This window comes from Garra rufa, chromosome 6, assembly GCF_049309525.1.
Source record: "Garra rufa chromosome 6, GarRuf1.0, whole genome shotgun sequence".
In the NCBI taxonomy this organism is placed as follows: Eukaryota; Metazoa; Chordata; class Actinopteri; order Cypriniformes; family Cyprinidae; genus Garra; species Garra rufa.
The window spans coordinates 9,479,078-9,493,423 of NC_133366.1; the positions used below are offsets into that span (position 1 = coordinate 9,479,078).

Sequence of the window (14,346 nt, forward strand, 5' to 3'; positions counted from 1 at the left end):
ATTAAAAATCATAATTATTCTGCCAGTGAACATGAACACTAAGAACATAACACCTTACCGATGTCGTCCCGTCGTCCATTCCCAGCTCGCTACTGATTCCGCTGACATTGCTGCCGGATCTCCTGAGAGAAATGCAAAGGACGTATGAGAGAGCCAGAGAGTAAGAGACAAAGAGGAGGAAGGGAAGGGAAGGCAGAGGACACACACTTAGGTCCAGTAACACTCATATGAGAAAAGAGTTTAGGAACAGAGTGGGATGTGAGCAAACGACAGGAGCGAGGCAGCACATTCAGACCTGTGATATTTGGGGTCTGCTGGTACAGTGATAAACTCCTGAACGTCCTCACACGCGTCGAAGAATTCATTCTCCTCGTCCTCATCACTGGCGTCGCCCTTTCCTGGAACGGGGCCTACGGGACAAATAAAATTTATACAGGACATTAGCATGTCGTATCCAAATGTATAGCAAGAGTTTTAAAAGAGTTCCCAAGATTTCTGGGTGAAATGTTAATATTCACAAGGAATTTGCTGGGGATTTTAAAAATAAGAAAGACTTTAAATACTGAAAAGCAGTATTTTGAATCAGTTCAAACCTTATATTTCATTGAATTTTAACTGATTGAAAAATCTTTATTTTTTATTGATTTAGTTTCTCTATTGATTTGCGTCACCAAAACATTTTTTTTTAAATAATTTAGATTTAAAGAAATTTAGATTTATACATCGTCTGAAAGCTGAATAAACAAGCTTTCCATTGATGTTTGTTAGTATAGAACAACATTTGGCTGAGATACAACTATTAAAAAATCTGAAATCTGAAAAAAAAACAACTAAATATTGATGTATGTTTGTCAGGATAGGACAACATTTGGCTGAGATACAACTATTAAAAAATCTGGAATCTGACGGAAAAAAAACCTAAATATTGAGAAAATCACCTTTAAAGTTGTCCAAACAAAGTTCTTAACAATGCATATTACTAATCAAAAATTAAGTTTTGATATATTTACGGTAGAAAATGTACAAAATATCTTCATGGAACATAATCTATATTTAATATCTTAATGATTTTTGGTATAAAAGAAAAATCGATAATTTTAACCCATACAATGTATTGTTGGCTATTGCTACAAATATACCTGTGCTACTTATATATTAGTAGATATATAATTTTTTGGCACCCATTCTTTTTGTGCCGTACTATACCTTTGCTGTCTATGGCAGGGTTGCTCTGGGATGGAGGCAGTACGGTCGCTCCTCTGAAGGCTCTCTCCAGATGGTTGTGTTGTTTGGCAAGTTGCTCCAGTGTCTCCTCCAGTCGCACTCTCTGCTCTCTCTCGGCCTGCAGGGCTTTTTGCCAGCGCTTACTGTGAGCCTGAGCCAACGCCAGGAAGTCCCGGCAAGCCTGAGTATCAGATTGTTAGAGAATCGTTAAGAATACGTTTAACAGGGGTTTCCATGTCTAAAACAAACAACCACAAGTGAATGAGACAGTGAACTTCTTTTTTCCCTAAAGCATATGTACTGCTTGGTGGTCTTACGTTGATCATGGCGTTGGAGGTGATGCGGAAGAGAGTGGCTCGCTCCGTCACCTGTCGAATCTTCTCACTCGTCTCTCCTCCCAGCCGAACTCCCTCCAACTCAGACAAGGACCTAAAGGAAAGCATAAGAAACAACTTTATATGAGCAGAATCTGAGTGGAAAACCAAAGGTTTGAGGCACACCAAATTTTTCTTGAATTCTACTATTTTCCACATTTAAGACTAACAGTAATGCCTTAAAAACTAAACTGTGTGTGTGTGTGTAGATAGATAGAATTAGTAACATTAACATATCTAACAAAAAATCAATTTAACTGAACTTATCGTTAACTGAAATTATGCTAAAATAAAAATAAAATATAAATATTAGAGGAAAAATAATGTAAAAACTAGAAATTAACTAAAAACACTAGAAATGATTATAATTAACAAGAAAATAAACTAGAAATACTAAAATTATACCTGAAATAAAATAGGTAAACAGAAATTTTTAAAATTAAAAATTAATAAAGTGAAAAAATAACAAAAGCGAAAACAATATAATTATTTAATAAATAAAATTTTTTAATTATAGATATAAATAGTATAATAATAATAATTTGTAAATACAAACATTAATACAAAAGTAATACAATACAAAGATAAATTGTGACACATAATAATTGTAAAAAAAAAATATATATATATATATATATATATATATATATATGTTCATATACTATTTATATAATGTATATTATATAAAAATACAATAAATAGCTAAATAGAAATAAGAATAAAAATGACAAAAGAACAAAACTACTGAAACTTAATAAATAATATATAAATATAATTATTTTAATTATAGATATAAATAGTATAATAATAATTTGTAAATAAATAAACATTAAATTAATACTAAAATAATACAAAAATACACTGATAAATTGTGACAATAATAGTTGTAAATATATATTCATATTATAAAAATAAATAGCTAAATAGAAATAAAAAATAAAAAAGAAAAGAACAACAAAATTATTAAAACTAAAATTAATGAAGTGAAAACATATGATATATAAATATAATTATTTTATTAAAGATATAATAATTTGTAAATAATATATAAACATTAAAATAATACAAAAATACATTTAAAATAAATTATGACACAAATAAAATTGTAAAAAAATAAATAAATAAAAAATAAATAATAATAATATATTTATATAATATAAATCATATAATTATGACCCTGGACCACAAAACCAGTCATAAGGGTTAATTATTTTTATAATTGAATATGTACGGTTTGTTAGGATAGGACAATATTTGGCAGAAATACAACTATTTGAAAGTCTGGTATCTGAGGGTGCAAATAAATCAAAATATTGAGAAAATTGCTTTTAAAGTTGTCCAAATGAAGTTCTTAGCTATGCATATCATTAATCAATATTAAGTTTTGATATTTTTACAGTAGGAAATTTACAAAATATATTCATGGAACATAAACCTTTCTTAGTACCCTAATGATTTTTGGCATGAAAGAAAAATTTTGACCCGTACAATGTATTTTTGGCTACTGCTATAAACAGGTTAAGACTGGTTTTGTGTTCCAGGGTCACATATAATAAATACATTTCAGGCAAAGGTTATTAATGCCATGAGAGCCAATTTAGTCAAGTGTATCTAAACTGATAGACTGACCGTTGAAGTGCAGAGCCGTGTTTGGCGATGAGGTCGTTGCAGGTGCTCAGATCCTCCACCTTGCTGCCCAGCGTCCGGAGGGTGGACTGCACCTCGGAGTTGCGCGAGCCTGCGCCCTGTCCTGCCGCAGGAGGAGTGGAGTCATCCCCAGAGTCATCTGCAGAAAAAGAAGTATGAAAACTGTCAAACAGAAACCCCAAAGTGTGCATTTCTGTGCTATTTAAAAATGTGGTTTCCTTTCCGACTAACCCGACTCAGCCTGCATGCGGAAAGCTTTGGCTTTGGCCAGCTCCAGTGCTGTGATCCACCGCTGCCGCTCCACCTCTGAGCTGGCCTTCAGGTGATACGTCTGCGTGCCCCCATTGGAGATGACAAAATTGCATGAGTCCTCCACCGCGATATTAGCCGTGGCCAGGTTTATGGTACCCCGACATGTGTGACCCATCTCCGCCTGGGTCCTGGAAGAGCAGAAGTGATGGAGATAAGATGGTGTGTTTGAGATAAAACACTATTTAGTCATCGTTATATCCTTTTTTAGATTCTAAGAAGTTTTTTCAGTTAGGCCATCCAAACTGGTGATGCAATGTGTTTCAGATTTCATAATGACAGTCAAAGACTGGTTCTGTGAGGCTACATGCGCATTCATGAGGCTCTGTTTAAACTCTGAGAGTAAAAATGTAAGCAAAAGACCCACGACAGCTGTTTTTCAGCGTCTGATGCAATATTCATGAATTAGCACTGAAAGGCAAGCATTCGAGAAATGCCGTCAGCTAGAGTTTCTTTCACTCTTGAGCATTTATGTGACAGAAGATACGACACCTTACGGCTGCTATCATAGTATCTGGTATCAGATTGAAAATCAGCCTCATGTTTACGATCTTAGCAGATATTCAGAAAAATATTTACCTCAATAAACATCTCTATGAATCAAAAGAACCTGCTCCAAGATGAATGAACCAATTGACAAAAAACTGTAAACGATATAAAGCTACGGGCTGTAAAACTTCAACTGCAAATTCAAAGTGCAATATATTAACGGTTTATTGCAAGATATTCAATAAACTCAATTTACATTCATAAAGAGGCAAGTTATTGGAGAGTGTATAAGGAAAAAAACATTCACAAACTTTCTGAAAACTGAAATATGACTTGTGGCTAAAATACATGCTTAACCTCCGCACTTATAGTTTGTATCAAGCAGTGTTTTTATTTTTAACTAAAACCAAATTATTTTTTGCTAAAAAACTAAAAAAATAAGCTGAATTACTAAATTTACTAAATCTAAAAGAAAAGCTAAAACTAATAAAAATGAATAAAGCACATAACAAAATGACTAAAACTAAATTTGAAACTGAAAATATAATAATAAAAGCTAATATAAAGAACTAAAAAATACTATAATAGTATATACACTACCAGTCAAAAGTTTTTGAACAGTAAGATTTTTCTTGTTTTAAAGAAATCTCTTTTGCTCAACAATCCTGCATTTATTTTGCAAAAACAGTCAAATTTGGAAATATGTTTTACTATTTAAAATAATGTTTCTATTTGAATATATTTAAATTTTAAGCATCATTACTCCAGTCACATTATCCTTCAGAAATCATTCTAATATCGTGATTTGCTTCTAAAAAAAAAAAAAAAAACAGTATTATAATGATGTTCATGTTGCTGAGTAGATTTTTTTTCAGGTTTCTTTGATAAATAGAAAGTTCAGAAGAACAGCAATTCTTTATCGGAAATAGGAATCTTTTGTACCATTATAAATGTCCTTATGATCACTTTTGATCATTTTAAAGCAGTCTTGCTAAATAAAAGTATTCATTTCAATAATTACTTTCCCAAAAAATAAATAAATAAATAAAATAATTATACTGACTCCAACCTTTTGAATGGTATAGTGTATAATGTTAAAAAAAGCTTTTTATTTTAGATCAATCCTGATCTTTGCTGCAACAAACAGCATATTAGAATAATTTCTGAAGGATCATGTGACACTAAAGACTGGTGTAATGACGCTGAAAATGTAGCTTTGATCACAGGAATAAATTAAATTTTAAAATATATTTAAATAGAAAACAGTTATTTTAAAAAGTAAAAAAAAATCTAAAATTTACTGTTTTTCCTGTACTTTGGATCAAATAAATACATGCTTGGTGAGCAAAAAAAAATTCTTTTAAAAATCTTACTGCCCAAAAACTTTTGACTGGTAGTGTAAATAATAGTAAAACAACACAAAATTGAGCAGTTAAAAACCGAGTAGTTCATATGTAAACAGTACCAAACATATCAAATACAAATAAAGTTTCCATCTCTAAGTGTAATTTGCCAACACTGATGAATCACCAGTTCCACGATTTTTTATACCCGGCAGGAAAAAATGAGGCAGTACAAGTTCGGACGGGCTACGACATGGCACAAAACCGATGCCAGGCGATTTCACAGAGCCACAACAGTCCTGAGCCTGTAACCCATGAACCTGTGAAATCTCCTACTCGCCCTCTACATTTCCTGATGAATCTTTCACACACGCAATGAGAGAGCCAGCAGGGCCAGAGGAAGTGCTGAAATAAAGCCTTAAGTCAAGCGTGTGATCCTCCTAAACAGAGATGACCTGTTAAGACCGTCACGTGACCCAAACTCACTCAGCCAATCACGATGTGCACTTGTGTCTTCTATTTACACTGTAAGGCTTGCCACACTGTTTGACTCATGCATTTCCATGACTTTTCTTGTTGATTATGATTAACCGATATGGATTGTTGAAAATTATTTCATAGACATTGCAATCACAAAAAAACAATTTCTAGCAGATAAAAAACTGTATATTCACTATAGAAATCACAGCCTGATGTTAGAAAAAGCATTTCCACTACATTTTGTGCAAATATTTTATATTTTATGACAAATGCTGGGTTTAAGCACCGTTTTACTGATACCTCAGTTTCAACAAATTCATTTTTCAAAAGTTGCATATGCAACAGGTTCCATGATGAATATTTAATAAAATATTTTCTATGTAATAATATTTACACTACCATTCAAAAGTTGAGACAGTAAGATTTTTAATGCTTTTTTAAAGAGGTCTCTTCTGCTCACCAAGCCTGCATTTATTTGATCCAAAGTAGGGTTGGGCGATGTCGACCAATTTGGCATCGTACGATGTCTAACGTGAAACATCGCGATGGACGATGGCATCGTCCGCGGGGGGCGGGAGTGTGGGATGGTTGTTGTTAAATAATTAATTCATAACGAATTAATTAATTATAGCCTACCGTTTCCACCAGTGCTTAATTTGAGCTGGATTTTTAAAGATCCGGCATTAACAAGTGCATTAGATCGTGACATTAGTGCATTAGTGCGTGCATGCATACAAGACATAGCAAGCGCGGGTTTATGTAGATGTATTTGGAGGATGTGTGTTGGTCCTTAACATATTTTCGACCAGTCAGCTTTAAGTCCAAAATTGCTCTCATTGATTGCTTACTGCTTAACCCACTCTCTCCAAACGCATTTAATGAGCAGCGGAATGTTTAGAGAGAAAGTGTAATATCAGAAATAATACCAAATCAAGCGAAATATTATTATGTATTAACATTATAAACACTATAAACATAGCTATAAGTTAGTTACCCTGACTCCAAAACGAATCATTTAAATATAACGGTATTCAGAACAGAACAGGAATGAAACAAAATATATTAAGGTAAGAAACCAAAACAAAGCGAAACTAAAAATAGCAGGCGTTGGGCTCACGTACCTCTAATTCGGCACAAATCCAAGTGTTTCCATATTCCCAATGTATCTGAATGATAGACTGTTATTTATAATGTATAGGCTTTGTATTGTATGTTTACATTTTTTTTTACATTTTTACATTTATTCATTTAGCCGACGCTTTTATCCAAAGCGACTTACAATTGGGAATACAACAAGTGATTCATCCTAAGGAGGCAGATCAACATAGGAAGTGCTCAATCGCATTTTCCATCGCACTTCGATGGAAAAAAAATATTCTCTTGTTTTTTTGTTCCAAGCTCGGTTCGTTATGGTAAAACCATGAAAAAGGCATATTTGGTGTAGTTTATTTAATCTAATTTAATTAAAATTATTTAGATTTTTTTTTCTGCTGTTTTTGTATGCCTCATTTATTAATGTAAACGAACTAGTTTATGTAATTCGTTTGGAGTTCACTGTAATTTGTATTGTGATCGCTAACAACTTCCTTGTTATTATTTCCTCATAATAATAATAAACTAAGTAAAGATGCGGAAATTGAAAGCATGCATTTCATCTGGCTATATAGTGTGATTAAGTGTGTGTTTTTCGCGAGCGGGTTGCTGCTGCGGCAGGGGTGGGGCGGAGGATTGCGATGCCGGCTCAGCATCGAGATGTCTATGGGCCATCGGCGATGGACGATGGCATCGTCTATCGACCCAACCCTAATCCAAAGTACAGCTAAAGCAGTAATATTTAAATATGTGACCCTGGACCACAAAACCAGTCATAATTGTAAATTTGTCGAAATTGAGATTTTTACATCAGCTGAAAGCTGAGTAAATAAGCTTTCCATTGATATATAAGCTTTCCTATTGTTAAAATAGGACAATGTTTGTCTGAGATATATACCTGTGCCACTTAAGATTGGTTTTGTGGTCCAGGGTCACATATACTATTTAAAATAATTGCTTTCTATTTGAATATATTTTTAAAATGTAATTTATTCCTGTGATCAAAGCTACATTTTCAGCATTCATTACTCCAGTCTTCAGTGTCCCACAATCCTTCAGAAATCATTGTAATATGCTGATTTGCTTATATAATGTAACAATTTCAGATAAATACTGTTCTTCTGAACTTTATATTCATCAAAGAAACCTGAAAAAAATTCTACTCAGCTGTTTTCAACATAATAATAATAAATATTTTTTTAAGCAGCAAATCAAAATATTAGAATGATTTCTGAAGGATCGTGTGACTGGAGTAATGATGCTAAAAATCAGCTTTGAAATCACAGGAATAAATTACATTTTAAAATATATTCAAATAAAAAACAGTTATTTTCAATAGCAAAAATATTTCAAACTTGTACTGTTTTTGCTGTACTTTGAATCAAATAAATGCAGGCTTGGTGAGCAGAAAAAAAACATTACAAATCTTACTGTCCAAAAACTTTTGTGTGGTAGTGTATGTATGTAGTTACATTTGTGATTTATTAGCAGTTACTACATTAAAAATGATTGCAAAGCTAAATTTGATCATCATTTCATGCTTTTTATTCACATGCACAAGTCTAAATTTGCCATTAGTAAGATTAATAAATTTTTTTTTTAAAGTCTCTTATTCTCGCCAAGGCTGCATTTATTTGATCAAAACTACAGTAAAAACAGTATTGTGAAATATTGAAAATATTCAAAATCATTCTAATATGATTTTAATTTGCTGTTCAAGAAACATTTCTGATTATTAAGCAAAGTTGAAAACAATTGTGCTGCTGCCTACTTTTGTGGATTTAGTGATTCCTTTTTTGGTAGGAATCTCTGATTGATAGAATGTTCAAAAGAACAGCATTATAAATGTCTTTACTGACACCTTTGGTCAATTTGCATCCCTGCTAAATACAAAATATGCAAAACAGATCTATTTTTTAAAGATGTTTACATTTCATTTCCGTATTCATGAAACAACTACAATAAGCAAAGCGCATACTCTCACTAGCCAACAGTTGAGGTGTTGGACCTTGGCGTTTTATTGAATATTTAAACATCAGATGACAAGGGTGGATTTTAAAGAATGTGTTATCCTCTCATCTCAAACTGTTGAGCAAACAGTGAAGATCGCACGAGCAAACAGACACACACGCAGGCGCTCTTGCACGCCCTCACACGCAGTATTAATAATTGACAGAGCCCAATGAGATGAATGTGGCTTCACCACCAGATCAACACCGACTCAAATCTAATTACGTAAAATGGCATCATCTTACAGAGCGACGAAAACCAGAAGGTGTTGAGTTTTTTCGCCTGTTTACATTCGTCCGTCCTAGAATTATTATCGATAACTAAAACAATTAAAACGGTTTTTGCTGAAAATAAAACATAAAATATAAATATTAGACTAAAGTTGAAGCATTTAAGTTACTAATTGAAAATTAAATGAATAAAAACTAATCCTAAAATAAACTTAAACCTAAATAGAGCTGCAATACGATTAGTAGCGATTAATCAATTCAAAATAAAAGTTTGTTCGCATACTTTGTGTGTGAGTGCTGATATTAAGAAAAATATGTTAGATTTGTAAAATATTTATATTTAAATATAATATAAATTATTTACAAGTGTACAAGTTTTTAAAAAATATATACATATATACACACACACACATATATAAATATACACAGTGAACACACCTATTTAGTATGCAAACAAAAACTTTTATTTTTAATCGATTAATTGTGACTAATCGCTTTGCAGCTCTAAACCTAAAAAAAAAAAAATTAAAACAAATTCTAAATTAAAAAAAAAAACGTGAAGTATAAAAACAAAAGTTCATTTTAAAATATCAATAAAAATTGTAATAGTATATGAACTACAACTTGTCCAGTGATATTTGAGGCATCGTCAATAAAGCAAAAACAACATGTGAAAGTTTATATGTGGGTCAAAGACGAAAAAGGGGTTAAGCATAAAAACAATAAGTGTGATACTGCTTTAAATTGTTGTTTTTCCAAAATAATATTTAAAAGTTTTCTGTTTAATTTAATTGCATTTTTGTTTTTCTGAGCAAAAAATAAATATCATATTTTTTTTTTTTTTAAGTCACCCACTAAAATGTCATTCAGTGTAATAACCTTGTCAGGCATATTTACAACAAAAATCAATTTATGACATATTAAAAGATGAATTACTTTCACCCCAAATACTAATTAGCATAGAATTCGCCACTATCCAAGTTTTTGCCGATTTGTCAGTAAGAATGTTTTACTCATTGCTTCGGTTTTCTTTTATACATTTTAATATGCACAAGTCAGAATAAGCATGCTGTTTGAATCTTTACAGAAATATTGTTACACTGAATGACAATGTAACATTATTTCAACCACATTTTGACATTTTATTCTCCAAAAAGTTATTTGATACTTTAAAAGTAGACACTTTACTTACATTTGATGTACTTTCTATGGACATAAAATTGTAAATTTCGGCATGTTTAAGAGCTAAATGCATAAGTTTGAGGGGTTTGCATTGAGTCAAGGCAAAAGTGATGTTCGCCATACCAAGAATATCAAGTTATTTCACTATCTGTCTCTTTGCACCTTATCAGATATTGGTGAAAGGCCAAAGAACACTTGACAGCATCACAAAGGGTTCATTAGGACATCAGACATTCCCATCAACCACCGGGAGACCTGTTGTCTGGCAGAAGCGATAGATGATAACTTTTTTGTCCTGACAGCTCGATAAACAACAGCACAATGACACAAACTCACCTGTAGTAAGACAGCAAGCCATTGCTCAGGACGAACCATCGCCTTTGGTATCCCTTGATGTAATTAGTCCATTTGAAGAGCCAGCCTTTATAGGTGTCCCCAGGGGCCGGGGTGGGCGCTTTGGGCTCCGACATCACGACAGCCCGTGGCTTCACAGTGTCTGACGGGGGTCTGTTTGAACACAAAAGGGTTAAACGACTTGCTTGACACCTATTCCTGTGTGCATATGTGATTCACACCTTGATGGACAAGACTTTCTCTTGTGCGAATGTGTACATACACACCCAAGTTGTGTTGTTCCCCACCTAGACTGCATTTTGTGGGCTGTGTTTAGGTTGACAGCAAACTAGGTTTTGAAACACAGCCTAAATCTTCCATATTAAGGATGAAACGTGTTATATTGTGCCAGAGGATATCATGTCAATGGGCTCGTTTCGCCTACGTGTCACTCTGTGAACCCATCTACAAACACGAATTAAAACAAAACTCCATAGTCAGCAGCGTTTATGGCCGTAATAAACGAAAACAAACACATCTTGGGCTATTTTAAACTTTGTTTAGATAAACGAGGCCTGTATGTGGGAGTCATTCACACACAACTACGAGTGTAAACGACGTTAAAACGACTAGGTTTGATTAAACCGACATGAGCTAGACTATAAACACTCTTAATGTTTAATTAAAAGCATAGTTTGCTCATACGCAAGTGCATAAACCTAATGACTTTGACGGCTAATTCAGCTAACGGCTAATAAAACTGACGCGCTATCGCGAGACATCAACGCGAAAACTCAAAAACGCCAATAAATCTGAAAATAAAACACTTACGTGATGACAAATCAACTATAAGCCTCTCAAACACACTTTCATCCTCTAAAGTCCCTTGAATAGTGTCAGCGTACGGGGAAATGTGTGTTAAACTGAAGCTAACTAGCTTGTGCTAACCTTCAAGCTGTGTATAATGACAGAAATGCCGTCAATTCGTGCATAACATCAGATGAAACCTCAGGGAAATAACTCGAAGCGACATGACAACCCATGCTAATGTGAAATCCCCAATGTTTAAATGATTTAAAGTGTGTTGTGGGTGCTGGCCAGCTCTTACCTGATCTCTCAATGATCCCCTCTGAAGAAGGAAGTCAGTGACATGAGATCACAGGAGTGACTTACTCCACACAACTCGCATAAAAGTCACATTATTGCATCTTTCCTCTTCCACACAATACGAATACGGTCTTGATTCTGATCAGGACATGTGCAGAAATTATTAGACTTAGTGGTTAACGACATTTTAGATCAAATGGGATTTGTTTTAGAGTTTAAAAGAGGTAAATATGATTAAATTATAAATCAAAAGAAGCTACAGAGATTTTACAAGAAGTTGATTTGTTGTAAAATCACCGTCATGCATGGCTTTGAGTGGTTTATTGCTTTTGTAAAACGGTTGCAGAAGTAATATGATAGAAATAGGCCTGCACAATTGTTCAATAATCATCTAGCCTGCATGTATTATTCATAATAACCGGAATAAACAGTTCTTCCGAGTAATTTAGTTCATTATCTAATTGTAGGCTGTTTAGGTTGTCACGCAACCTGGCAGATCGGTGCATTGTTTTTTGCATGTTTTTTTAAACCTCACTATCAACAAAATAATTGCTTACAAATTAATCTAAATATAGGAGGAGTTTAATTGACATACACAACCAGTCAAACGTTTTTGAACAGTAAGATCTTTAATATTTTTAAGTCCCTTCTGCTCACCAAGCATGCTTTTATTTGAGTACAGCAAAAAACAGTTAAGTTTTAAACTTTATTTACTATTTATTAATTTTCTATTTTAATATATTTTAAAATGTAATTCATTCCTGTGATTCCAAAGCTAATTTTCAGCATCATTATTACAGTCTTCAGTGTCATGATCCTTTAGAAATCATTCTAATATTCTGATTTGCTGCTCACAAAAATCATTTTTAGTATTATTATTATGTTTTAAACAGCCGAGTAGATTTTTTTTAAAAAGATTTCTTATAAATGTCTTTATCATCACTTTTGATCAATTTAAAGCAGACTTGCAAAAGTATTCATTTCAAGAATTTCTTTCAGCCAAAAAAAGATACTGACTCCAAGCTTTTGAATGGTAGTGTATAATGTTACAAAAGCTTTTTATTTGAGATCAGTGCTGATATTTGGACTTTTCTATTCATCAAATAATCCTAAAAAATGTACTCAACTCTTGTACTTAACTTTAAATATTATTATAATAATAAAATAAATAAAAGCAGCAAATCAGACTATTAGAATGATTTCTGAAGGATCATGTGACACTGAAGACGAATGATGCTAAAAAATCAGCTTTGATCACAGGAATAAATTACATTTTAAAATATATTCAAATAGAAGGCAGTTATTTTAAATAGTAAAAATATTTCACAATAGGTGAGCAGAAGAGACTTCTTTAAAAAAAACATTTAAAATCGTTCTGTTCAAAAACTTTTGACTGGTAGTGTACACTAAAAGAGAAAATAAATAAATAAATAAATATAAACAGTTAAATAAAACCAAAATAATTGCTGACAAATAAGCAAAATAAATAAAAGCTAAAGTTTAACGAGCTTAATCAACATATAATGTTATAATATTAATCAGCATATAAATTTGAGAATTTGAGAGGAGTTTTGTCAGCTGATTTAATACAATTTTCAGATATTTTTTTAATGTCACAAAACCTGGATCAACCTTTACAAACCTACATTTGTGTAAATAAAACACACCTATAATCTGCATTATTCTACAAATAGTCTGTTATTGATAAAAGCTTCAAACTTGATCATGTTATATTCAAAAGCTGCTTGCCTATTATGTTCTTTGTAACTAACCATTTATACATTAAGTCCCAAAATCACATAACAATAATACAATTGGTAAAGATGTTCCTGAGATTCAAATTAAGTGCATTAATTTAGTAACAGCTGTACAGTTAAAACAATCTTTTAAAGAATATATCGTTTTACTTGCCCACTGTAAATGTAATGCAAATTTATGAACAAATAAGTAACGTTAAAGGAGTAGTTCACTTTCAGAACAAAAATTTACAGATAATGTTCTCACCCCCTTGTCATCCAAGATGTTCATGTCTTTCTTTCTTCAGTCGTAAGGAAATGGTGTTTTTTGAGGAAAACATTTCAGGAATTCTCTCCATATAATGGACTTCTATGGTGCCCCCGAGTTTGAACTTCCAAAATGCAGCTTCAAATGGCTCTAAATGATAACAGCCGAGGAAAGAAGGGTCATATCTAGCAAAACGATGGGTTATTTAAAAAAAAAAAAATGTATATACTTTTTAACCTCAAATGCTCGTCCTGTCTAGCTCGGCAAAACTAGCGTTTGAGATTAAGAAATATATAAGTTGTAAACGTTTTTTAGAAAATAACCCATTGTTTCGCTTGATAAGACCCTTCTTCCTCGGCTGGGATCATTTAGACCCCTTTGAAGTTGCATTTAAACTGCATTTTGGAAGTTCAAACTTGGGGCACCATAGAAGTCCACTATATGGAGAGAAATCCTGAAATGTTTTCCTCAAAAAAACACCATTTCTTTATGACTAAAGAAAGAAAGACATGAACATCTTGG

The 14,346-nt window shown here is 32.7% G+C and overlaps 1 protein-coding gene across 7 annotated transcripts in view; it reads right to left on the bottom strand.

Moving 5' to 3' along the window:
- The window catches only part of osbp (oxysterol binding protein), a 29,803-nt gene extending 18,816 nt beyond the window's left edge, over positions 1–10,987 (bottom strand). For 2 of the 7 annotated variants that reach the window (XM_073841854.1, XM_073841852.1), the window contains exons 1-7: positions 10,717–10,987; positions 3,477–3,685; positions 3,228–3,384; positions 1,542–1,653; positions 1,207–1,405; positions 296–410; positions 59–119 (exon numbers count right to left, since the gene is read on the bottom strand). In XM_073841854.1, coding sequence (XP_073697955.1) covers positions 59–119; positions 296–410; positions 1,207–1,405; positions 1,542–1,653; positions 3,228–3,384; positions 3,477–3,685; positions 10,717–10,850 — 987 coding nt within the window. In that variant the 5' untranslated portion in view covers positions 10,851–10,987. Of the gene's footprint in view, positions 1–58; positions 123–295; positions 411–1,206; positions 1,406–1,541; positions 1,654–3,227; positions 3,385–3,476; positions 3,686–10,716 lie in introns of all 7 variants that reach the window. The other 5 variants (XM_073841850.1, XM_073841857.1, XM_073841853.1 and 2 more) reach the window with 5 other exon arrangements.
- Between the last annotated feature and the right edge of the window lie 3,359 nt (positions 10,988–14,346).